The following is a 26649-nucleotide window of genomic DNA, read 5'->3' on the forward strand; positions in this document are numbered from 1 at the left end:
CAACCTCTAACCGCGGCCTCCAGAGAAAGTGCCCCATCCATAAGCATGTCTATATGGCTCTGCTTCAACGGCTGACCTCTTCCTGTCACTGGCAAGGACAGGCCAAGTGTGTCCAGGATAAATGAGACCATAGTCTCCCCCTGTCCCTTGGGGAAAAGTGGGGTCTGGGAGAGGGGTATGTCTGGGAGAGTCATTAGGATGGACACTTAATTAAAGAGACAGATAAAATACCACAGAAGGGGGTCTGGACTCCAGAGGGGGTCTGGGGGAGGGGTAAAGAGACAGAGGGGGGTCTGGGGGGGTAGGACAGAGTAAAGAGACAGAGGGGGTCTGGGGGAGGGCTAAAGAGAGACAGAGGGGGTCTGGGGAGGGCTAAAGAGACAGAGGGGGTCTGGGGGAGGGGTAAAGAGACAGAAGGGGGTCTGGGAGAGGGTAAAAGAGACAGAGGGGGTCTGGGGGAGGGGTAAAGAGACAGAGGGGGTCTGGGGGAGGGGTAAAGAGACAGAGGGGGTCTGGGGGAGGGGTAAAGAGAGACTGGGAGAGGGTAAAGAGGGGGGGGAGACAGAAGGGGGTCTGGGAGAGGGGTAAAGAGACAGAGGGGGTCTGGGGAGGGGTAAAGAGACAGAAAGGACAGAAGGGGGTCTGGGAGACAGAGGGGGTAAAGAGACAGAGGGGGTCTGGGGAGGGGTAAAGAGACAGAGGGGGTCTGGGGGAGGGGTAAAGAGACAGAGGGGGTCAGAGGGGGGTCTGGGGGAGGGGTAAAGAGACAGAGGGGGTCTGGGAGAGGGGTAAAGAGACAGAGGGGGGTCTGGGGAGAGGGGTAAAGAGACAGAGGGGGTCTGGGGAGGGGGGGTCTGGGAGAGGGGGGTAAAGAGACAGAGGGGGTCTGGGAGAGGGGTAAAGAGACAGAGGGGGTCTGGGGGAGTGGTAAAGAGACAGAGGGGGTCTGGGGAGGGGTAAAGAGACAAAGAGACAGAGACAGAGGGGGGTCTGGGGGAGAGGGTAAAGAGACAGAGGGGGTCTGGGGGAGGGTAAAGAGACAGAGGGGGGTCTGGGGGAGGGTAAGACAGAGGGGGTCTGGGGAGAGGGGTAAAGAGACAGAGGGGGACAGAGGGGGTCTGGGAGTGGGTAAAGGAGGGGGTCTGGGAAAAGAGGGGTCTGGGAGAGGGGTAAAGAGAAGGGGGTCTGGGGGAGGGTAAAGAGACAGAGGGGGTCTGGGAGAGGGGTAAAGAGACAGAAGGGGGTCTGGGGAGGGGTAAAGAGACAGAGGGGGGTCTGGGGAGGGGTCTGGGGAGGGGTAAAGAGACAGAGGGGGGTCTGGGGGAGGGGTAAAGAGACAGAGGGGGTCTGGGGGAGGGGTAAAGTGACAGAGGGGTGGAAGGGAGAGGAGGAGAGACAAGTGAAGGATTAAATTCCTCTCTCTAATTCTTGGAGGGAAGGAGGTGAAAAACAAAACAAACCCATCCTAGCGTGAACGAATAGCTCCCTTGACAACCAGGGATCAGAGATAAATCATGTTTTAATTAAGAAGAGAAAGAAGTTGTCTTCACCCAGGCTGAATCTACCTGACAGGATGAGGTGGAGGGTTGTTTTCTGGAGCAGTCTCTCTCTCTCTCTGTGTCTACTGGTATGTAACAAGACAGGGGGGACCTGATGTCAGCACTCCTAGTTTGAGGTACTTGACATAGGGGCCAGGTTTAATACCCAGACACACAGCATCATGTGCGTATGTACAAAAGATGTGTTGCTCACCTTTCCCAGGACAGTGAGACAGCTGGGGTCCAGTTCAGGCTTCTCCAGCTTCACCACTCCCACCCAGCCATACTCGTATTGGTCGTCCTCATCATTGTTGTTACACAGTCCCAGTGGATGCATCTAAAACAGAGGGGAACCATAGGGTTAATATCACAACATATATATACTATCACCCACGACAGAGCACAGGGTTAATATCACAACATATATATAATATCACCCACGACAGAGCACAGTGTTAATATCACAACATATATATAATATCACCCACGACAGAGCACAGTGTTAATATCACAACATATATATAATATCACCCACGACAGAGCACAGTGTTAATATCACAACATATATATAATATCACCCACGACAGAGCAATGTTAATATCACAACATATATAATATCACCCACGACAGAGCAATGTTAATATCACAACATATATATAATATCACCCACGACAGAGCACAGGGTTAATATCACAACATATATATAATATCACCCACGACAGAGCACAGTGTTAATATCACAACATATATAATATCACCCACGACAGAGCACAGTGTTAATATCACAACATATATATAATATCACCCACGACAGAGCACAGTGTTAATATCACAACATATATATAATATCACCCACGACAGAGCAATGTTAATATCACAACATATATATAATATCACCCACGACAGAGCAATGTTAATATCACAACATATATAATATCACCCACGACAGAGCACAGTGTTAATATCACAACATATATAATATCACCCACGACAGAGCACAGTGTTAATATCACAACATATATATAATATCACCCACGACAGAGCAATGTTAATATCACAACATATATATAATATCACCCACGACAGAGCAATGTTAATATCACAACATATATATAATATCACCCACGACAGAGCAATGTTAATATCACAACATATATAATATCACCCACGACAGAGCAATGTCATTCTAGGGATCCAGGGAAAACTCCTGCAAGATAATCAATATATGTTTAAATGACTTTTTAAAATTTTGTAATTAAATGTTACTTATTACATTTGTTACAAGTTTGTGCAGGTGTGCGTGTGCCTCTGTGTGTGTGTGTGTGCCTCTCTCTCTCTCTCTGTGTGTGTGTGTGTGTGTGTGTGTGTGTGTGTGTGTGTGTGTGTGTGTGTGTGTGTGTGTGTGTGTGTGTGTGTGTGTGTGTGTGTGTGTGTGTGTGTGTGTGTGTGTGTGTGTGTGTGTGTGTGTGTGTGTGTGTGTGTGTGTGTGTGTGTAGAATAGTAAACTTTTTTTTGACCAACCGGGGACAATTTGTTGGTGCCCACAAGGTCAAATGATTTTTCTGGTTTAGGTTTAAAAATGTGTGTTAGGGTGAGAATTAAGTTTAGGGTTAGGAGCTACGGTTAGGGTTAGGATTTAGGGTTATGGTTATGGTAAGAGTACAGGTTAGGGTTAGGTTTTAGGGTTAGGTTTGGTAAGGTACAGGTTATTAGGTTTTGGTTAAGAGTACAGGTTAGGGTTAGGTTTTAGGGTTATGGTTATGGTAAGAGTACAGGTTAGGGTTAGGTTTTAGGGTTATGGTAAGAGTACAGGTTAGGGTTAGGTTTTAGGGTTATGGTTATGGTAAGAGTACAGGTTAGGGTTAGGTTTTAGGGTTATGGTTATGGTAAAAGTACAGGTTAGTTCCATGACTAATTTAGGAAAGGGACAATTTTAGCCAGCTGGAAGAAGAAAACAACACAATGAGATGCAACAAGTTTTTTCTGTCAGTTATGTTGATGTGATGTGAAGCCAAAACCAAGCTGGCTTCCATTGACACTTTATTCTGGTGTAGTAGGACCATTCATAGTTGAGCTCAACGCTGATTGGCTATTATTTTCTCTTTTTTTTTCATCAAGGGAGGCCAAAAGCTCGAAAGCTTCCCTCGCATTCAATACTACAGGAGGCAACAATACCATACTATTTCTGACCATACAGCATCAGATAGGTCACACATACAGAGACAGAGGGGTGCTGTTCTCTAGTGAGATACATTCAACCTCTTGCAAATTGAAGGAAAATTATGAAACATGGAGACGAAAGATGAATTATTTTATTAGTTTTTGTTCTTTTTTTCCTTTGTCAGTTTTTTAGTGAAACCTGCCTCTCTGTTGGCCTGCCTCTCTGCTGGCCTGCCTCTCTGCTGGCCTGCCTCTCTGTTGGCCTGCCTCTCTGCTGGCCTGCCTCTCTGTTGGCCTGCCTCTCTGCTGGCCTGCCTCTCTGTTGGCCTGCCTCTCTGCTGGCCTGCCTCTCTGCTGGCCTGCCTCTCTGCTGGCCTGGCTCTCTGCTGGCCTGGCTCTCTGCTGGCCTGGCTCTCTGCTGGCCTGGCTCTCTGCTGGCCTGGCTCTCTGCTGGCCTGCCTCTCTGCTGGCCTGCCTCTCTGTTGGCCTGCCTCTCTGCTGGCCTGCCTCTCTGTTGGCCTGCCTCTCTGCTGGCCTGCCTCTCTGTTGGCCTGCCTCTCTGCTGGCCTGCCTCTCTGTTGGCCTGCCTCTCTGTTGGCCTGCCTCTCTGCTGGCCTGCCTCTCTGCTGGCCTGCCTCTCTGTTGGCCTGCCTCTCTGCTGGCCTGCCTCTCTGCCGGCCTGCCTCTCTGCCGGCCTGCCTCTCTGCCGGCCTGCCTCTCTGCCGGCCTGCCTCTCTGCCTACTGGCCTGCCTCTCTGCCTACTGGCCTGCCTCTCTGCCTGTTGGCCTGCCTCTCTGCCTGCTGGCCTGCCTCTCTGCCGGCCTGCCTCTCTGCCGGCCTGCCTCTCTGCCTGTTGGCCTGCCTCTCTGCCTGTTGGCCTGCCTCTCTGCCTGTTGGCCTGCCTCTCTGCCTGTTGGCCTGCCTCTCTGCCTGCTGGCCTGCCTCTCTGCCTGCTGGCCTGCCTCTCTGCCTGCTGGCCTGCCTCTCTGCCGGCCTGGCTCTCTGCCGGCCTGCCTCTCTGCCTGTTGGCCTGCCTCTCTGCCTGTTGGCCTGCCTCTCTGCCTGCTGGCCTGCCTCTCTGCCTGCTGGCCTGCCTCTCTGCCTCTCTGCCGACCTGGCTCTCTACCTGCCTCTCTGCCGACCTGTCTCTCTACCTGGCTCTCTACCTGGCTCTCTACCTGGCTCTCTACCTGACTCTCTACCTGGCTCTCTACCTGGCTCTCTACCTGTCTCTCCTGGCTCTGCCTGGCTCTCTGCCTGTCTCTCTACCTGGCTCTCCACCGGCCTCCGTTCATGCCTCCCTCCCTTCCTGCCTGCGTCTGAGGTCTGAAACACTGTTCCATTGTATTGGTCCTCTCCCAGCACACCAGAGTGCCTCCTGTTGTTGATGGGGGCAGCGTTGTTATTTTATTGGCTGGCCTCACCAGCCACCATTACCTCCATCTCTACTGCTGCCACACTGCTACAGAGAGGTTGGGAGGTTGAGGTGGGTTCGGATGAGAGATTTGGTGCTACTGTTTTGGTGATCTAGTGAAGTGGGTCGCCGTTTCGGTGCACAAGCCCACAGTCCATAAACAGCAGAGCTCGTCATGTGCTCCAGCAGCTATCCCCTCTAGGCCCCACAGCTGGGAAAAGCACTGCCCACCATGACACTTCACTGCTCCATTTTGCTTTGCTCCTCTCTTCCCTTCCCAACCTCCCTTCCCTTCCCTCCCTCCCATCCTCTCCTCCCTTCCCATCCTCTCCTCCCTTCCCATCCTCTCCTCCCTTCCCTTCCCTCCCTCCCATCCTCTCCTCCCTTCCCATCCTCTCTTCCCTTCCCATCCTCTCCTCCCTTCCCATCCTCTCCTCCCTTCCCATCCTCTCCTCCCTTCCCTTCCCTCCCTCCCATCCTCTCCTCCCTTCCCATCCTCTCTTCCCTTTCCATCCTCTCCTCTCTTCCCATCCTCTCTTCCATTCCCATCCTCTCCTCCCTTCCATCCTCTCCTCTCCCTCCCTTCCCATCCTCTCCCTTTCCATCCTCTCCTCCGTTCCCATCCTCTACTCCCTTCCCATCCTCTCCTCCCTTCCCTTTCCATCCTCTACTCCCTTCCCATTCTCTACTCCCTTTCCATCCTCTCCTCCGTTCCCATCCTCTACTCCCTTCCCTTCCCATCCTCTACTCCCTTCCCATCCTCTCCTCCCTTCCCATCCTCTCCTCCCTTCCCATCCTCTCCTCCCTTCCCTTCCCATCCTCCCTTCCCATCCTCCCTTCCCTTCCCATCCTCTCCTCCCTTCCCATCCTCTCCTCCCTTCCCTTCCCTTCCCATCCTCTCCTCCCTTCCCTTCCCATCCTCTCCTCCCTTCCCTTCCCATCCTCACCTCCCTTCCCATCCTCTCCTCCGTTCCCATCCTCTCCTCCCTTCCCATCCTCTCCTCCCTTCCCTTCCCATCCTCCCTTCCCTTCCCTTCTCATCCTCTCCTCCCTTCCCATCCTCCCTTCCCTTCCCTTCCCATCCTCTCCTCCCTTTGCATCCTCTCCTCCCTTCCCATCCTCTCCTCCCTTCCCATCCTCTCCTCCCTTCCCTTCCCATCCTCCCCTCCCTTCCCTTCCCATCCTCTCCTCCCTTCCCTTCCCATCCTCCCTGCCCTTCCCCTCCCTTCCCATCCTCTCCTCACTTCCCATCCTCTCCTCCCATCCTCTCCTCCCTTCCTCTCCTCCCTTCCCTTCCATCCTCTCCTCCCTTCCCCTCCTCCCTTCCCTTCCCATCCTCTCCTCCCTTCCCTTCCCATCCTCTCCTCCCTTCCCATCCTCCCTGCCCTTCCCTTCCCATCCTCTCCTCACTTCCCATCCTCTCCTCCCATTCTCTCCTCCCTTCCCTTCCCCCATCCTCTCCTCCCATTCTCTCCTCCCTTCCCTTCCCATCCTCTCCTCCCTTTCCATCCTCTCCTCCCATCCTCTCCCTCCCTTTCCATCCTCTCCTCCCTTCCTCTCCTCCCTTCCCATCCTCTCCCCATTCCCTTCCCATCCTCTCCCCATCCTAACCTCCCTTCCCTTCCCTTCCTCTCCTCTCCTCTCCTCTCCTCTCCTCTCCTCTCCTCTCCTCTCCTCTCCTCTCCTCTCCTCTCCTCTCCTCTCCTCCCTTCCCATCCTCTCCTCCCTTCCCATCCTCTCCTCCCTTCCCTTCCCATCCTCCCTTCCCATCCCCTCCTCCCTTCCCTTCCCTTCCTGTCCTCCCTTCTCATCCTCTCCTCCCTTCCCTTCCTCTCCTCCCTTCACCTCCACTCCTTACTCTCCTCCCTTTCCCTCTTCTTCTCTCCTCTCCCTCTACCTCTCCCTCCCCTTCTACCCTCTCTCCTTTCAGTCTTCTCTTCTCCTCACAACCCATCTTTCCTCCCCTCTCTCATCCTCTCCTCTCCCTCTACCTCTCCCTCCCCTCCTACCCTCTCTTCTTTCAGTCTCCTCACAACCCATCTCCCCTCCCCTCTCTTTTCCTCTCCTCTCCTCTGCTTCTCTTCCCTTTCTCATCCTCTCCTGTCCTCTCCTCTCCCTCTTTCTCCCTACTACTCCTCTCCCCTCGTCCTCCTCTCCCTTTAACCCCTGTTTCCCTCCCCTCTTCTCTCAGGTATCTCTAGTTCTACCCTGCCCGCCCCGAGGGGAGGCAGTCTTTCACATGGGTATCCCCTTACACAGCCAACACTCTCGATGCTCCTGTTACAGCCAAAAGACAAAATTGTAAACAACTGGCTTGTATTCACTAGGCACCAAACAGCAGAAAAGTGACTCAAACAGGGAGGGACCAGCTGAACTTGCCCAATGAGAAAGGAATTTTTTTGTATTTCGTTGCTAAACATTTTTATGATGGTGTGCACTAATGAATACAACCCTGATATTTGGTTTGGTATTGAAATAGCCACGGGATGATTTTTCAATACCGACAAAGTAGAGTCGCAATTCAACGGCTCAGACACGAGAGGTATGTTGCAGGGACTACAGTCAATCACGGACTACAAAAGGAAAACCAGCCCCGTCGCAGACCAGGATGTCTTGCTCCCAGACAGACTAAACAACTTCTTTGCTCGCTTTGAGGACAATACAGTGCCACCGTCACAGCCCGCTACCAAAACCTGCAGGCTCTCCTTCACTGCAGCCAATGTGAGTAAAACATTTAAACGTGTTAACCCTCGCAAGGCCCAGACGGCATCCTCAGCCACGTCCTCAGAGCATGCGCAGACCAGCTTTCTTGTGTGTTTCCCACATGCTTCAAGAGGGCCACCATTGTTCCTGTTCCCCAGAAAGCTAAGGTAACTGAGCTAAACGAATATCGCCCCGTAGCACTCACTTCCGTCATCATGACGTGCTTTGAGAGACTAGTTGAGGACTATATCACCTCCACCCTACCTGACATCCTTACCGCTCCAATAGGTCCACAGACGACAAAATCGCACTGCCCTAACCCATCTGGGCAAGATGAATACCTATGTACGAATGCTGTTCATCGACTACAGCTCAGCATTTAACACCATAGTACACTCCAAACTCGACATTAAGCTTGAGACCTTGGGTCTCGAATAGAGGACGACCGATTCATCGGAATCGCCGATTAATTAGGGCCGATTTCAAGTTTTCATAACAATCAGTAATCGACATTTTTGGACACCAATTTTGGCCGATTACATTGCACTCCACAAGGAGACTGCGTGGCAGGCTGTTATGCTGTTATGCGAGTGCAGCAAGGAGCCAAGGTAAGGTGCTAGTTAGCATTAAACTTATCTTATAAAAAATAATCAATCTTAACATAATCACTAGTTAACTACACATGGTTGATGATATTACTAGTTCATCTAGCTTGTCATGTGTTGCATATAATCGATGTGGTGCCTGTTAATTTATCATTGAATCACAGCCTACTTTCCCAAACGGGTGATTTAACGAGCGTTTGCGAAAAAAAGCACTGTCGTTGCACCAATGTACCTAACCATAAACATCAACGCCTTTCTTAAAATCAATACACAAGTATATATTTTTAAAGCTGCATATTTCGTTAATATTGCCTGCTAACATTAATTTACTTTAAGTAGGGAAATTGTGTCACTTCTCTTGTGTTCTGTGCAACAGAGTCAGGGTATATGCAGCAGTTTGAGCTGCCTGGCTCATTGCGAACTGTGTGAAGACCATTTCTTCCTAACACAGACAGCCAACTTCGCCAAACGGGGGATGAATTAAAACCTGTTAAGCCTACCCCCTACTTTTTCGAACATTCTGTTAAAAATCGCGCAACATTTCAGCGTCCTGCTACTCATGCCAGGAATATAGTATATGCATATGATTAGTATGTGTGGATAGAAAACACTCTGACGTTTCTGAAACTGGTTAAATCATGGCTGTGACTATAACATAACGTGTGTTTCATCAAAAAGCGGAAGAAAACTGATGACCAAAATCTGGAAAATATATCAATGCGCCACTTGCATGTATTGTCTATTGGAAAGCAAATTACATGGGGCTGAGATTGCAAGTGTGACCATTAACATCTGCTAACCATGTGTATGTGACCATTAACATCTCCATTAACATCTGCTAACCATGTGTATGTGACCATTAACATCTCCATTAACATCTGCTAACCATGTGTATGTGACCATTAACATCTCCATTAACATCTGCTAACCATGTGTATGTGACCATTAACATCTGCTAACCATGTGTATGTGACCATTAACATCTGTTGGTAGAGCATGGCGCTTGTAACGCCAGGGTAGTGGGTTCGATCCCCGGGACCACCCATACGTAGAATGTATGCACACATGACTGTAAGTCGCTTTGGATAAAAGCGTCTGCTAAATGGCATATATTATTATTATTATATATTATGTGTATGTGACCATTAACATCTGCTAACCATGTGTATGTGACCATTAACATCTGCTAACCATGTGTATGTGACCATTAACATCTGCTAACCATCTGTATGTGACCATTAACATCTGCTAACCATGTGTATGTGACCATTAACATCTGCTAACCATGTGTATGTGACCATTAACATCTGCTAACCATGTGTATGTGACCATTAACATCTGCTAACCATGTGTATGTGACCAATAACATCTGCTAACCAGGTGTATGTGACCATTAACATATGCTAACCATGTGTATGTGACCATTAACATCTGCTAACCATGTGTATGTGACCATTAACATCTGCTAACCATGTGTATGTGACCATTAACATCTGCTAACCATGTGTATGTGACCATTAACATCTGCTAACCATGTGTATGTGACCATTAACATCTGCTAACCATGTGTATGTGACCATTAACATCTGCTAACCAGGTGTATGTGACCATTAACATCTGCTAACCATGTGTATGTGACCATTAACATCTGCTAACCATGTGTATGTGACCATTAACATCTGCTAACCATGTGTATGTGACCAATAACACCTGCTAACCATGTGTATGTGACCATTAACATCTGCTAACCATGTGTATGTGAAAATTGACATCTGCTAACCATGTGTATGTGACCATTAACATCTGCTAACCATGTGTATGTGACCATTAACATCTGCTAACCATGTGTATGTTACCACTAAAACACTTCTGTGAGCAGGCCTTTCTAATCGACCTTGCCCGGGTATCCTGGAAGGACATTGACCTCATCCCGTCAGTTGAGGATGCCTGGTCATTCTTTAAAAGTAACTTCCTCACCATTTTAGATAAGCATGCTCCGTTCAAAAAATGCAGAACCAAGAACAGATACAGCCCTTGGTTCACTCCAGACCTGACTGCCCTCGACCAGCACAAAAACATCCTGTGGCGGACTGCAATAGCATCGAATAGCCCCCGTGATATGCAACTGTTCAGGGAAGTCAGGAACCAATACACACAGTCAGTCAGGAAAGCTAAGGCCAGCTTCTTCAGGCAGAAGTTTGCATCCTGTAGCTCCAACTCCAAAAAGTTCTGGGACACTGTGAAGTCCATGGAGAACAAGAGCACCTCCTCCCAGCTGCCCACTGCACTGAGGCTAGGTAACACGGTCTCCACCGATAAATCCATGATTATCGAAAACTTCAATAAGCACTTCTCAACGGCTGGCCATGCCTTCCGCCTGGATACTCCAACCTCGGCCAACAGCTCTGCCCCCCCCCCCCCGCAGCTCCTCGCCCAAGCCTCTCCAGGTTGTCCTTTACCCAAATCCAGATAGCAGATGTTCTGAAAGAGCTGCAAAACCTGGACCCGTACAAATCAGCTGGGCTTGACAATCTGGACCCTCTATTTCTGAAACTATCTGCCGCCATTGTCGCAACCCCTATTACCAGCCTGTTCAACCTCTCTTTCATATCGTCTGAGATCCCCAAGGATTGGAAAGCTGCCGCAGTCATCCCCCTCTTCAAAGGGGGAGACACCCTGGACCCAAACTGTTATAGACCTATATCCATCCTGCCCTGCCTATCTAAGTTCTTCGAAAGCCAAGTCAACAAACAGGTCACTGACCATCTCAAATCCCACCGTACCTTCTCCGCTGTGCAATCTGGTTTCCGAGCCGGTCACGGGTGCACCTCAGCTACACTCAAGGTACTAAACGATATCATAACCGCCATCGATAAAAGACAGTACTGTGCAGCAGTCTTTATCGACCTCGCCAAGGCTTTCGACTCTGTCAATCACCATATTCTTATCGGCAGACTCAATAGCCTCGGTTTTTCGGATGACTGCCTTGCCTGGTTCACCAATTACTTTGCAGACAGAGTTCAGTGTGTCAAATCGGAGGGCATGCTGTCCGGTCCTCTGGCAGTCTCTATGGGGGTGCCACAGGGTTCAATTCTCGGGCCGACTCTTTTCTCTGTATATATCAATGATGTTGCTCTTGCTGCGGGCGATTCCCTGATCCACCTCTACGCAGACGACACCATTCTATATACTTTTGGCCCGTCATTGGACACTGTGCTATCTAACCTCCAAACGAGCTTCAATGCCATACAGCACTCCTTCCGTGGCCTTCAACTGCTCTTAAACGTGAGTAAAACCAAATGCATGCTTTTCAACCGATCGCTGCCTGCACCCGCATGCCCGACTAGCATCACCACCCTGGATGGTTCCGACCTTGAATATGTGAACATCTATAAGTACCTAGGTGTCTGGCTAGACTGCAAACTCTCCTTCCAGACTCACATCAAACGTCTCCAATCGAAAATCAAATCAAGAGTCGGCTTTCTATTCCGCAACAAAGCCTCCTTCACTCACGCCGCCAAGCTTACCCTAGTAAAACTGACTATCCTACCGATCCTCGACTTCGGCGATGTCATCTACAAAATGGCTTCCAACACTCAGCAAACTGGATGCAGTCTATCACAATGCCATCCGTTTTGTCACTAAAGCACCTTATACCACCCACCACTGCGACTTGTATGCTCTAGTCGGCTGGCCCTCACTACATATTCGTCGCCAGACCCACTGGCTCCAGGTCATCTACAAGTCCATGCTAGGTAAAGCTCCGCCTTATCTCAGTTCACTGGTCACGATGGCAACACCCATCCGTAGCACGCGCTCCAGCAGGTGTATCTCACTGATCATCCCTAAAGCCAACACCTCATTTGGCCGCCTTTCGTTCCAGTACTCTGCTGCCTGTGACTGGAACGAACTGCAAAAATCGCTGAAGTTGGAGACTTTTATCTCCCTCACCAACTTCAAACATCAGCTATCTGAGCAGCTAACCCATCGCTGCAGCTGTACATTGTCTATTGGTAAATAGCCCACCCATTTTCACCTACCTCATTCCCATCCTGTTTTTATACTGTTTTTTATTTATTTACTTTTCTGCTCTTTTGCACACCAATATCTCTACCTGTACATGACCATCTGATCATTTATCACTCCAGTGTTAATCTGCAAAATTGTATTATTCGCCTACCTCCTCATGCCATTTGCACACATTGTATATAGACTGCCCATTTTTTTCTACTGTGTTATTGACTTGTTAATTGTTTACTCCATGTGTAACTCTGTGTTGTCTGTTCACACTGCTATGCTTTATTTTGGCCAGGTCGCAGTTGAAAATGAGAACTTGTTCTCAACTAGCCTACCTGGTTAAATAAAGGTGAAATAAAAAAAATGAAAAAATAAAAAACATCTGCTAACCATGTGTATGTGACCATTAACATCTGCTAACCATGTGTATGTGACCATTAACATCTGCTAACCATGTGTATGTGACCATTAACATCTGCTAACCATGTGTATGTGACCATTAACATTTGCTAACCATGTGTATGTGACCAATAACATCTGCTAACCATGTGTATGTGACCAGTAACATCTGCTAACCATGTGTATGTGACCATTAACATCTGCTAACCATGTGTATGTGACCATTAACATCTGCTAACCATGTGTATGTGACCAGTAACATCTGCTAACCATGTGTATGTGACCAATAACATCTGCTAACCATGTGTATGTGACCATTAACATCTGCTAACCATGTGTATGTGACCATTAACATCTGCTAACCATGTGTATGTGACCATTAACACCCGCTTGCTCAAAACTGTTCATGTGGCCCCCAATGGTGGAACAAACTCCCTCAGTAACATCAATCACCACCTGGAGACACCTGAAACCCACCTCTTTAAGGAATACCTAGGATAGGTTAAGTAATCCCTCTCACCCCACCCCTAAGTTTTAGATGCACTATTGTTAACTGTCCCACTGGATGTCATAAGGTGAATGCACCAATTTGTATGTGGATATGTGACTTAAATGTAATGTAATGTAAATGCTAACCATGTGTATGTGACCAATAACATCTGCTAACCGTGTGTATGTGACCAATAACATCTGCTAACCATGTGTATGTGACCAATAACATCTGCTAACCGTGTGTATGTGACCATTAACATCTGCTAACCCTGTGTATGTGACCAATAACATCTGCTCTGCCAATAACCATAACTGTATGTGACCATTAACATCTGCTAACCATGTGTATGTGACCATTAACATCTGCTAACCATGTGTATGTGACCATTAACATCTGCTAACCATGTGTATGTGACCAATAACATCTGCTAACCATGTGTATGTGACCATTAACATCTGCTAACCATGTGTATGTGACCATTAACATCTGCTAACCATGTGTATGTGACCATTAACATCTGCTAACCATGTGTATGTGACCATTAACATCTGCTAACCATGTGTATGTGACCAATAACATTTGATTGATAGATTTTTATATTTTTATAAATGTGAATATTTGCAGCTACTATTTAAGTAAATACCTGTAGTCAACTTGTGAAATACAGAGATAAAGAAGAGTGCGTTTTTCACTTCACAATTGTTCCTTATGAAGCTTCCCGGTAGTCCCCAGTCACATGGTGTTTGTTTACAAGAGACACAAGCCTTGTGAGTCACTGTTGTGCAGCCAAGTGATCTAGGTGATTTAGTTACAGTATGGAATTCACAACTAAATGTTTTCCAGCTACATATCTTATAACTATTAACTGTTTAAATCCTCTGAAGTTGTGCATTTGGTTTGCTAATTTAGTAGATAGTTAGCTATCAAGCTAAGTGGGTAGCTTCTTCCAAAATCAAGTTTTGCTTGATGTCATAAGGGGTATGCACCAATTTGTAAGTCGCTCTGGATAAGAGCGTCTGCTAAATGACTTAAATGTAAATGTAAATGTAACACCAGAGAATCCCCTCTTGGATCAAGAGCCTTGCTGTATAATATTTGTTTTGCACGTGCAGCAAACTGTCAGTTTTATTGAGTTACTTGTATAATTTTATGAGCTGGGATTTCTGTCCTGCAAACAGTTTAGATCAGAGACTTTAAAATGTTCACAGTGTGCTGGTAAACGTTTTGTTCTCTATGGGATTGTACATGTACTTGTTAGCAATGCTAACATTCGGATTACAATAGCGCCCCTTGTATTCAGGGAGGGTATTACTTGAGATCCCGGTATGGCACAAGGTCGGTAAGAAGGTGGATATCACCCATGCCTTTGATCATACAATACTACTTCAGACCCCCCACCCTCTACCCCTCAGACCCCTTCCCCCCTTTAACTTCTCTTTTTAAATAAAACTAGATGTCTATTTACCACCACAAACTGATGCTGGCACTAAGACCGCACTCAACGAGCTGGCACTCCTAGTGGCCGGTTATTGTAATGCAGGAAAATGGAAATCTGTCTTACCTCATTTCTACCAACATGTCACATGCCCAATTAGAGGCAAAAAAAACTCTAGATCCCCTTCACTCTACACACAGAGACACATTCAACACTCTAGATCACCTTTTGCCACACACAGAGACACATACAAAACTCTAGAACACCTTTACTATAAAAACTATAAAACAAAACTATAAAAACAAATAAGTGCATCGACGACATCGTCCCCACAGTGACCGTACGTACATATCCCAACCAGAAGTCATGGATTACAGACAACATTCGCATTGAGCTAAAGGGACACCCCCAGGTGGTGAATGTAGGCAACAACACATCCGCCACGCTGACCCTCAACAAAAGGGCCCCAAAGGGGTGTGTGTCTAGTCCTGTACTTCCTGTTTACCCACGACTGAGGGAATAACGCACACGTCTCCAACACCATATGTAAGTTTTTCCTGCGACACAATTTTAGAGAAATACATTTTTGGTGTGTATGGAACATTTCTGGGATCATTTATCTCAGCTCATGAAACATGGGACCAACACTTTAAATGTTGCGTCATTTTTTGTTGTTTAGTGTAGTACAGTGAGGGGGAAAAGTATTTGATTCCCTGCTGATTTTGTACGTTTGCCCACTGACAAAGAAATGATCGGTCTATAATTTTAATGGTAGGTTTATTTGAACAGTGAGAGACAGAATAACAACAAAAAAATCCAGAAAAACGCATGTCAAAAATGTTTTAAATTGTTTTGATTTTAATGAGGGAAATAAGTATTTGACACCCTCTCAATCAGAAAGATTTCTGGCTCCCAGGTGTCTTTTATACAGGTAACGAGCTGAGATTAGGAGCACACTCTTAACCTCTTGAACCTCTGGGGGCAGTATTTCATTTTTGGATGAAAAACGTTCCCGTTTTAAACAAGATATTTTGTCATGAAAAGATGCTTGACTCTGCATATAATTCACAGCTTTGGAAAGAAAACACTCTGACGTTTCCAGAACTGCAAAGATATTGTCTGTGAGTGCCATAGAACTAATGCTACAGGCGAAACCAAGATGAAATTTCATACAGGATGTGAGCCTGATTTTTTTGAGGCGCTGTGTTCCAATGTCTCCTTATATGGCTGTAAATGCGCAAGGAATGAGCCTACACTTTCTGACGTTTCCCCAAGGTGTTTGCAGCATTGTGACGTATTTGTAGGCATATCATTGGAAAATTGACCATAAGAGACTACATTTACCAGGTGTCCGCTCGGTGTCCTCCGTCAAAACTGTAATCTCCAGGTGCGTGCATGTTTTCATTTTGAACAGAGGAGAAACCAAACTGCCACGAGTGACTTATCATCGAATAGATATGTGAAAAACACCTTGAGGATTGATTCTAAACAACGTTTGCCATGTTTCTGTCGATATTATGGAGTTAATTTGGGAAAAAAGTTTGCGTTTTAATGACTGAATTTTCTGGGGGTTTTCTGAGCCAAATGTGATGAACAAAACGGTGCGATTTCTCCTACACAAATAATATTTTTGGAAAAACTGAACATTTGCTATCTAACTGAGAGTCTCCTCATTGAAAACATCCGAAGTTCTTCAAAGGTAAATTATTTTATTTGAATGCTTTTCTTGTTTTTGTGAAAATGTTGCCTGCTGAATGCTAGGCTTAATGCTATGCTAGCTATCAATACTCTTATACAAATGCTTGTGTAGCTATGGTTGAAAAGCATTTTTTGAAAATCTGAGATAGTGTTGTTAACAAAAGGCTAAGCTTGTGAGCCAATATATTTTATTTCATTTCCTTTGTGATTTTCATGAATAGTTAACGTTGCGTTATGGTAATGAGCTTGAGGCTATAATTATGCTCCCGGATACGGGATTGCTCATCGCAACAGGTTAATGGGAGTGCTCCTAATCTCAGTTTGTTACCTGTATAAAAGACACCTGTCCACAGAAGCAATCAATCAATCAGATTCCGAACTCTCCACCATGGCCAAGACCAAAGAGCTCTCCAAGGATGTCAGGGACAAGATTGTAGACCTACACAAGGCTGGAATGGGCTACAAGACCATCGCCAAGCAGCTTGGTGAGAAGGTGACAACAGTTGGTGCGATTATTCGCAAATGGAAGAAACACAAAAGCACTGTCAAACTCCCTCGGCCTGGGGCCCCATGCAAGATCTCACCTCGTGGAGTTGTAATGATCATGAGAACGGTGAGGAATCAGCCCAGAACTACACGGGAGGATCTTGGTAATGATCTCAAGGCAGCTGGGACCATAGTCACCAAGAAAACAATTGGTAACACACTATGCCGTGAAGGACTGAAATCCTGCAGTGCCCGCAAGGTCCCCCTGTTCAAGAAAGCACATATACATGCCCGTCTGAAGTTTGCCAATGAACATCTGAATGATTCAGAGGACAACTGGGTGAAAGTGTTGTGGTCAGATGAGACCAAAATGGAGCTCTTTGGCATCAACTCAACTCGCTGTGTTTGGAGAAGGAGGAATGCTGCCTATGACCCCAAGAACACCATCCCCACCGTCGAACATGGGGGTGGAAACATTATGCTTTGGGGGTGTTTTTCTGCTAAGGGGACAGGACAACTTCACCGCATCAAAGGGACGATGGACGGCCATGTACCGTCAAATCTTGGGTGAGATCCTCCTTCCCTCAGCCAGGGCATTGAAAATGGTTCGTGGATGGGTATTCCAGCATAACAATGACCCAAAACACATGGCCAAGGCAACAAAGGAGTGGCTCAAGAAGAAGCACATTAAGGTCCTGGAGTGGCCTAGCCAGTCTCCAGACCTTAATCCCATAGAAAATCTGTGGAGGGAGCTGAAGGTTTGAGTTGCCAAACGTCAGCCTCGAAACCTTAATGACTTGGAGAAGATCTGCAAAGAGGAGTGGGACAAAATCCCTCCTGAGATGCGTGCAAACCTGGTGGCCAACTACAAGAAACGTCTGACCTCTGTGATCGCCAGGGATTTGCCAACAAGTACTAAATCATGTTTTGCAGAGGGGTCAAATACTTTTTCCCTCATTAAAATGCCAATCAATTTATAACATTTTTGACATGCGTTTTTCTGGATTATTTGTTTTGTTTTTCTGTCTCTCGCTGTTCAAATAAACCTACCATTAAAATTATAGACTGATCATTTCTTTGTCAGTGGGCAAACATACAAAATCAGCAGGGGGTGAAATACTTTTTTCCCTCACTGTAAAAAACTGGCTTAAAAACTAGGTCATATTCCTTCCTCCATTGGGTCTAGGCAGAAATGGGCCTGGGCACAAATAGTTCCATCACAAATAGACCCATCACAAAATAGTGCCATCACGAAATAGTGGCATCACAAAATAGTGGCATCATAAATAGACCCATCACAAAATAGTGCCATCACAAATAGTGGCATCACAAATAGACCCATCACAAAATAGTGCCATCACAAATAGTGGCATCGCAAATAGACCCATCACAAAATAGTGCCATCACAAATAGTGGCATCACAAATAGACCCATCACAAAATAGTGCCATCACAAATAGTGGCATCACAAATAGACCCATCACAAAATAGTGCCATCACAAATAGTGGCATCACAAATAGACCCATCACAAAATAGTGCCATCACAAATAGACCCATCACAAAATAGTGCCATCACAAATAGTGGCATCGCAAATAGACCCATCACAAAATAGTGCCATCACAAATAGTGGCATCACAAATAGACCCATCACAAAATAGTGCCATCACAAATAGTGGCATCGCAAATAGACCCATCACAAAATAGTGCCATCACAAATAGTGGCATCGCAAATAGACCCATCACAAATAGTGCCATCACAAATAGTGGCATCACAAATAGACCCATCACAAATTAGTGTCATCACAAATAGTGGCATCACAAATAGACCCATCACAAATAGTGCCATCACAAATAGTGCCATCAACAATGTTATTGGTGCCACTGCGGTCTGGCAGAATGACAGACTCAATGTTCTCTTGGAAATGTCAGTCTGGCTCAATGATTAACCACTAGGGCTGTTACTTCAGTTTTCTCTATTTTTTTTTTGAGAACAAGAAGGAGCACCTTTTCACATGTACACAGAGATATACAGGAGTAGAAGAACCTGGGCAGCTAGCCAGTTCTCTTCTCTCACCCACCTGTGTACCTAGGCTTTAGATGTGTGTGTTCCAGAGAGAGAGAGAGAGACAGAGAGAGCCAGAGAGAGAGAGAGCCAGAGAGCCAGAGATAGAGAGAAACAGAGAGACAGAGACAGAGAGAGAGAGTGCGTGAGAGAGAGACAGAGAGAGCGCGAGAGAGAGACAGAGTCAGAGAGCGACAGAGAGACAGAGAGAGTGTGTCTGTGCGTATGTGTATATGTGTGTTCCAGTGTGGCATCATCAAATCATCAAGTTATTGATCATTCTTCAGTAGGCCTGGTTCCACTAACAGGCCTGGTTCCACTACCAGGCCTGGTTCCACTACCAGGCCTGGTTCCACTACAGGAGTCTACCAGTTAAAACTCACAGGCACATGTGCTCAGTGCTCATCCTCCCATTACATGGGGTGGTTGGGGGATTTAGTCGGTGAGCTGTGCTTACTATACCCCAATCCAAAGGCTTACTGTGATCTTTTTAAAATGTGTGGGAGAAAGTCTACTACGTACAAGACACACACAGTCACACACACACACAGTCACACAAACATACATCAAATCCCCTCAATCTTAACTGGCTGCCACACACCTCCAGTGATACCTCACCCTCAATATTGGATCCTCGCTGGCAATAACATGCCCACACATAGCGGGCCAGAGAACTTGATCAAGAACACACACCCATGCACCCACCCACACACACACACACACACACACACATTACACACACCACACACATATTACACACAGCACACACACACGTGGCCATGCAAGTTTCCTTTCGGTGTGGCTCGTTTGATCTCCGTCCCACCAGCCAAACGGTCGATTTTACAGAGAGTCACAGTCCTTTTCTCAATTGGATTTGCTCAACTCCTGCATACTGTGGATGAAAATGCACATGAATGAAATTAGACTCTCCTTCTCATCAGGCAAATTACGTTTACAGGGTGGAATCTCGTCTCTCTGTCTCTCTTCTCTTACTCACGCCGTCTTTCATTGTCAGTTGATTTTTCGCATTAATCCTTGTGGCGTTTTCAAGTCTGTCTGTCAGTCTCTTTCTCTTAGTGCAGGAGGCCTGACTCTCTGTTTCCCAGTCAATGTATGTAAAGCATTTCCTCCACAGTCTGAACGCCTCATTGACTGAGGACAGAGATCAAGACGAGAGAGACGGAGGGAGAAAATGAAAGTGAGAGACCAAACCATTCTGACTGACTGGGCCTATGAAGTACTGTAGAGTGAAGCCTGAGTTTACACAGTCAGAGGAGGGAACAGTTAACCTAACACAGGCCCTGGGCCAGACAGTTGGTGTGTGTGGCCAGCCGACTTACACTCATCTGTCTGTTGACATCTTTCCCTTTCTTGCAGGCCTCTCTCTCTGTCTCTCTCTATGTCTCTCTCTCTCTCTATGTCTCTCTCTCTCTCTCTGTCGCTCTCTCTCTATGTCTCTCTCTCTCTCTCTAGCACTGTAAATAACTTCAAAGGGGGCTAGTAGCCTTGAGGAGCGACAAGAGGGGAGGGAGAGAGAGAGGCAGACAGGGTAGAGGCGGTTCTCATTCCCTCCCTCCCTCTCTGTTCATTTTAGATCAACTTCCCAAGTATTTCTGCCTTCATCCAGTATGTCCACCCCTCTCTCCCTCCCTCCCACTCTCCCTCCCTACCTCTCTCCCTTCCTACCTCTCTCCTCCCCTCCCCCTCCCTACCTCTCTCCCTCCCACTCTCCCTCCCTACCTCCCACGTCCCACTCTCCCTCCCTACCTCCCACTCTCCCACTCTCCCTCCCTACCTCCCACTCTCCCTCCCACTCTCACTCCCTCCCACTCTCCCTCCCACTCTCACTCCCTTCCTCTCTCCCTCCCACTCTCACTCCCTCCCACTCTCCCTCCCACTCTCACTCCCTTTCTCCCTCCATCCCACTCTCACTCCCTTTCTCCCTCCATCCCACTGTCCCTCCCTCCCGCTCTCCCTCCCTTCCTCCTGCTGTAACCTTATCTCAGTAAAGGATCCCAGGGCTTCTGTTCTCAAATAAAGAACACTTCCTCCTCTTTGTCTGCTTCTATCTGATTCAAATCAGTTATTTTCCCTGCAGTCTGAATAGACAAAAAGCACATGGAATCTGATATGTCAAGCCACATTTCGAAGATCCTTCGTAAATGATTCCTGGCCATGCGACTTGTCTGAACGGTCAAATATGATGGAAGTGGTTTTTAGAATGAAATTTGCCATATCTTGTTGATTGTTAGCTCCTCTGTTGACAGTTTGACAATAAAATGTGGTAGACTGTGTTGACAAGAAAATGTGGTAGCTAACTAGCATGTTAATTGTTTACAAACAAATGAGTGAATGTGCTAGAAAGTTAAACAGCTAGTTAGTTGTCTGTTAGTTGTCTGTTATTATTATATTATTGTCTGCTGTGGCTAGCCAACAGCACTAGCATCACCACCAATCAGCCTACACCACTGTGCAAACACCCATTGTTACTATAACAACTAGCATAGCCATAGGCACACACAATTCAATTTTGGTCACTTGTAACCTGCTGTTTGGAGAGTCAGTATTCCAACGCTGATTTGAACATTAATGCCTAGTGTGAACAAGGCTTTATAGACTTGATAAATGTTATGTCATTGCTCTTAATATCTATGTAGGCTAACATTCAATCAAATAAAATCTGGATGATTTTTTGGGGGTGTGAATCAAGGAATCAAGCTACTGATGATCTTTGTTATGATTTGTGCCTAATACAAGAATGGTTTTCAATGAGGCCCAAGGTAGACAGGCAGCACCAAAGTCTCTGTCACAAACCTCCCACTCAGTACGCCTGCATGTTTGAATGATATCACCCTCCAGCTGGCAAGCCCACAAGATAAGCCACCCCACAATGTTACAAGCTGAGAGGTTTGCCATCCCGCTCACCTCACCCCCGCTCCGTCCTCTCCATAACCCCTGAACATCATTTCCTTCTGAAAACAAACACGTGTGGAGCTTTCCGTAAGGGAACACTGAGAGAGGACACCTAATATCATGGCAATATTCTGATCATTCCACGGGAACCATTGATTTTAAGGGTTAACAAACCATATAGTTCTAGGCACAGACTACTTTTAACAATTTACGCTGTTATTTTTACAAAAACACAATTACTGAAATGTGCAGATAAAGTTAGGCAATGGAATTTCAGTTCAATTGAAATGACGATGGCGAAGCCGGGTTCGGGGTTGAGATCATGCCCCCAGCCATGTGGTTATAGCATTTCTCTGAAAGATACTCATGCTCTGTGTAGTTTGTCTCGGTTTGGAGCACACTCCGGCGGCCCCTCGCTCGAACCAGCCTGTTCGCACAGCGCCACGTACTACACTGGAATTACCGATGGCGACTTTCTTTTCCCAGAGGCCTCGGCTGGGACCGAAGAGCAGGAGATGGATGGGTGGTCAGGGCAAATGTCTTGTCTGCCTGGTCTATGACAGTCTCCTGGATGTGGTCTATGACAGTCTCCTGGACGTGGTCTATGACAGTCTCCTGGACGTGGTCTATGACAGTCTCCTGGATGTGGTCTATGACAGTCTCCTGGATGTGGTCTATGACAGTCTCCTGGACGTGGTCTATGACAGTCTCCTAGACGTGGTCTATGACAGTCTCCTGGACGTGGTCTATGACAGTCTCCTGGACGTGGTCTATGACAGTCTCCTGGACGTGGTCTATGACAGTCTCCTGGATGTGGGATATGACAGGGTATGGCAGCCTGGTTGTGGGGTATGGAGGCCGGGATGTGGGGTATGGCAGCCTGGATGTGGGGTATGGAGTGGGGTATGGTAGCCTGGATGTGGGGTATGGTGTGGGGTATGGTTGCCTGGTCGTGGGGTATGGTTGCCTGGTCATGGGGTATGTTAGCCTGGATGTGGGGTATGGTGTGGGGTATGGTAGTTTGGACGTGGGGTATGGCAGCCTGGACATGGGGTATGGCAGCTTGGTCGTGGGGTATGGGTGCCTGGTTGTGGGGTATGGTAGCCTGGATGTGGGGTATGGTGTGGGGTATGGCAGCCTGGACGTGGGGTATGGCAGCCTGGTTATGGCGTATGGTTGCCTGGTCGTGGGGTATGGCAGCCTGGTTGTGGGGTATGGTTGCCTGGTCGTGGGGTATGGCAGCCTGGTTGTGGGGTATGGTTGCCTGGTCGTGGGGTATGGCAGCCTGGTTGTGGGGTATGGTTGCCTGGTCGTGGGGTATGGCAGCCTGGTTGTGGGGTATGGTAGCCTGGATGTGGGGTATGGTGTGGGGTATGGCAGCCTGGATGTGGGGTATGGCAGCCTGGTTATGGCGTATGGTTGCCTGGTCGTGGGGTATGGCAGCCTGGTTGTGGGGTATGGTGTGGGGTATGGTTGCCTGGTCGTAGGGTATGGTTGCCTGGTCGTAGGGTATGGTTGCCTGGTCGTGGGGTATGGCAGCCTGGGCGTAGGGTATCGTGTGGGGTATGGCGTGAGGTATTACGTGGGGTATGGCAGCCTGGGCGTAGGGTATCGTGTGGGGTATGGCATGGGATATTGCGTGGGGTATGGCGTGGGGTATGGCAGCATGGGCGTCGGGTATGACGTGGGGTATTACGTGGGGTATGGCAGCCTGGGGGTAGGGTATGGCGTGGGGTATTACGTGGGATATGGCGTGGGGTAATGCGTGGGGTATTACGTGGGGTATGGCGTGGGCATGGGGTATGACGTGGGATATGGCATGGGGTATGTAATGTAAATGTAATGATGGCAGCCTGGGCGTGGGGTATCGTGTGGGGTATGGCGTGGGATATTGCGTGGGGTATGGCAGCCTGGGCGTAGGGTATGGCGTGACAGCATGGGCGTGGAGTATGACGTGACAGCATGGGCGTGGGGTATGACGTGGGGTATGGCAGCCTGGGCGTAGGGTATGGCGTGGGGTATTACGTGGGATATGGCGTGGGGTATGGCGTGGGGTATTACGTGGGGTATGGCGTGGGGTATGGCATGGGGTATGGCATGGGGTATGGCAGCCTGGGCATGGGGTATCGTGTGGGGTATGGCGTGGGATATTGCGTGGGGTATGGCAGCCTGGGCGTAGGGTATGGCGTGACAGCATGGGCGTGGGGTATGACGTGACAGCATGGGCGTGGGGTATGATGTGGGGTATGGCAGCCTGGGCGTAGGGTATGACGTGGGGTATGGCAGCCTGGGCGTAGGGTATGGCGTGACAGCATGGGTGTGGGGTATGACGTGGGGTATGGCAGCCTGGGCGTAGGGTATGGCGTGACAGCATGGGTGTGGGGTATGACGTGGGGTATGGCAGCCTGCACCCAACCCAGCTCCTGTGCGTTCTGTCGCTGGTTATGGGAGGCTGCTCAAAGAGAGAGGGCAGCCAGGTTTGGTGGGAACCACGTGCCGCATCCCTGCCTCGGTCAAGCACCAGCCTCTCTTCCCAGACTTGTTGAGGAAGGGTCCGGTCCTACGTGGAATTTCAAGACCAGGCTAAACAAGGACTGCATAGCGTGCTAGTCAGGTTGGCTAACTCGCCAAGGCGATCTCACTATTGCTAGCTATTCCTACCTCCCCATGGCAGAGTTGCTGGGGTGGCTCTCTCATTTACTATACGTAGCATTAGTTGCTTGGTTATTATAAACGGATCACGCTGAGGTCAAAGAGGCTAGCTAACCTAGCTTAGGCTAAAAAGCCACCTGGCTAATGTCGGATAGCATGCATAAATTCTGGAGCGTGGAACTTACTAGCTTTCCCCCGGCGTTATGGCAACCCCATTCCTATTTTCACTTCCTGGAGTTGGAGGGAGTGGAGGAAGCAGCCCGCCGAGCACTTGGCTGGTGTAACCCCCCAGAGTGAGGCGCCTTGGCACGAGTCTGAATGACCAGTGCGCCCCACCGCAAAAACATTATTGTGAAAACAGTGCCCGCAAGTCTGGCTAAACGGGTACTGTGTAAGCCATTGCCAGAGCCTCCTGTGCCCATGCAGGCTATACAGTCTCAAGGAAGCATAGCGTATGTCGGAAGCTGGTTCATGTTAGATGCTGCCCCCTCTGTTATCCCATGTTCCACAGTGTTCACAGGGTTGAAGGGACACATCAATCTCCCCAGGGGGGGTTCTGTCTCTGTCCACAAGGGATCGCTCTTGTCTGTCACCACAGAAGGGGTCCTTGTTTTCAAGGACCCCTTTGCAACACAAAAAAAACATGGAGGAGAGTGAACGAGACACAGAGCACGGAGACACGGAGCTCGTACCTAAAATAGGGGCTACCTCGGTCACATGGACGTGGTTTGGGTATGAAAAATCTGACACGGACCAGAAAACCATCCACTGCAAAAGGCTCAAACACTCAATAACCTCTTTTACCACCTAAGCAAGAATCATGTGAAACAGTGCGGAGAGAGTCTACGGGTGAGACCCAGAGAAGTACAGTCAAGTGCTCAAAACAAACCCCTGAATGAGACGTTGCAAGAGCCTTTTGTCCACATCACACCATAAATCAAATCAAATCAAATCACATTTTATTTGTCACATACACATGGTTAGCAGATGTTAATGCGAGTGTAGCGAAATGCTTGTGCTTCTAGTTCCGACAATGCAGTAATAACCAACAAGTAATCTAACTAACAATTCCAAAACTACTGTCTTATACACAGTGCAAGGGGACAAGGAACATGTACATAAGGATATATGAATGAGTGATGGTACAGAGCAGCATACAGTAGATGGTATCGAGCACAGTACATACATATGAGATGAGTGTGTAGACAAAGTAAACAAAGTGGCATAGTTAAAGTGGCTAGTGATACATGTGTTACATAAGGATGCAGTCGATGTTGTAGAGTACAGTATATACATATGCATATGAGATGAATAATGTAGGGTAAGTAACATTATATAAGGTAGCATATGGAAAAGAATCACGAAGATGGAAGGAGATAATAGCTGCCGTTACATCTGCAAAGACCCAATTTACACGGTTCAGAAACGGGCGTTTTGTGAGTTTGTGCACTAGACTACTACACTAGACCCAAGGTATCAAATACAAATTGATGTGTCATGTATTAATGCCAAAACAACATGCAAAACAGGCAAGTCCCCCAATATATATATATATATATATATATATATAAATATAAATAGTCTCTATAAAGCCTATAATTATTTTATGTTTACTATTTACCTTTTTAGATGTGTTTTTATGTTTTGTTACATGCTTAATTGAACATTTGCCCAAAGGTTCTTAATAAAAGGGAAATAATCAGATTTGAGTAAGTACCATTCAAAATGTAATAAGAAATAGGCCTTTACATGTGGTCATTTCATATAAACTAATTATTCATGGACTTTACAGAAAATGTGCTATATCGTGCTATGTACCGGTATCGGGATATGCAATGACCTATATCGTGCTATGTACCGGTATCGGGATATGCAATGACCTATATCGTGCTATGTACCGGTATCGGGATATGCAATGACCTATATCGTGCTATGTACCGGTATCGGGATATGCAATGACCTATATCGTGCTATGTACCGGTATCGGGATATGCAATGACCTATATTGTGCTATGTACCGGTATCGGGATATGCAATGACCTATATCGTGCTATGTACCGGTATCGGGATAT

General features: G+C 47.4%; 1 protein-coding gene across 2 annotated transcripts in view; it reads right to left on the minus strand.

The window, feature by feature from the left end:
* The window catches only part of LOC124036599 (E3 ubiquitin-protein ligase znrf3-like), a 197215-nt gene that overhangs the window by 67775 nt on the left and 102791 nt on the right, over window positions 1–26649 (minus strand). For both annotated transcript variants that reach the window (XM_046351372.1, XM_046351370.1), the window contains exon 2: window positions 1753–1875. In XM_046351372.1, coding sequence (XP_046207328.1) covers window positions 1753–1875 — 123 coding nt within the window. The remainder of the gene's footprint in view (window positions 1–1752; window positions 1876–26649) is intronic.

The sequence above is a fragment of the Oncorhynchus gorbuscha genome, linkage group LG05 (assembly GCF_021184085.1).
Source record: "Oncorhynchus gorbuscha isolate QuinsamMale2020 ecotype Even-year linkage group LG05, OgorEven_v1.0, whole genome shotgun sequence".
Classification (NCBI taxonomy): Eukaryota; Metazoa; Chordata; class Actinopteri; order Salmoniformes; family Salmonidae; genus Oncorhynchus; species Oncorhynchus gorbuscha.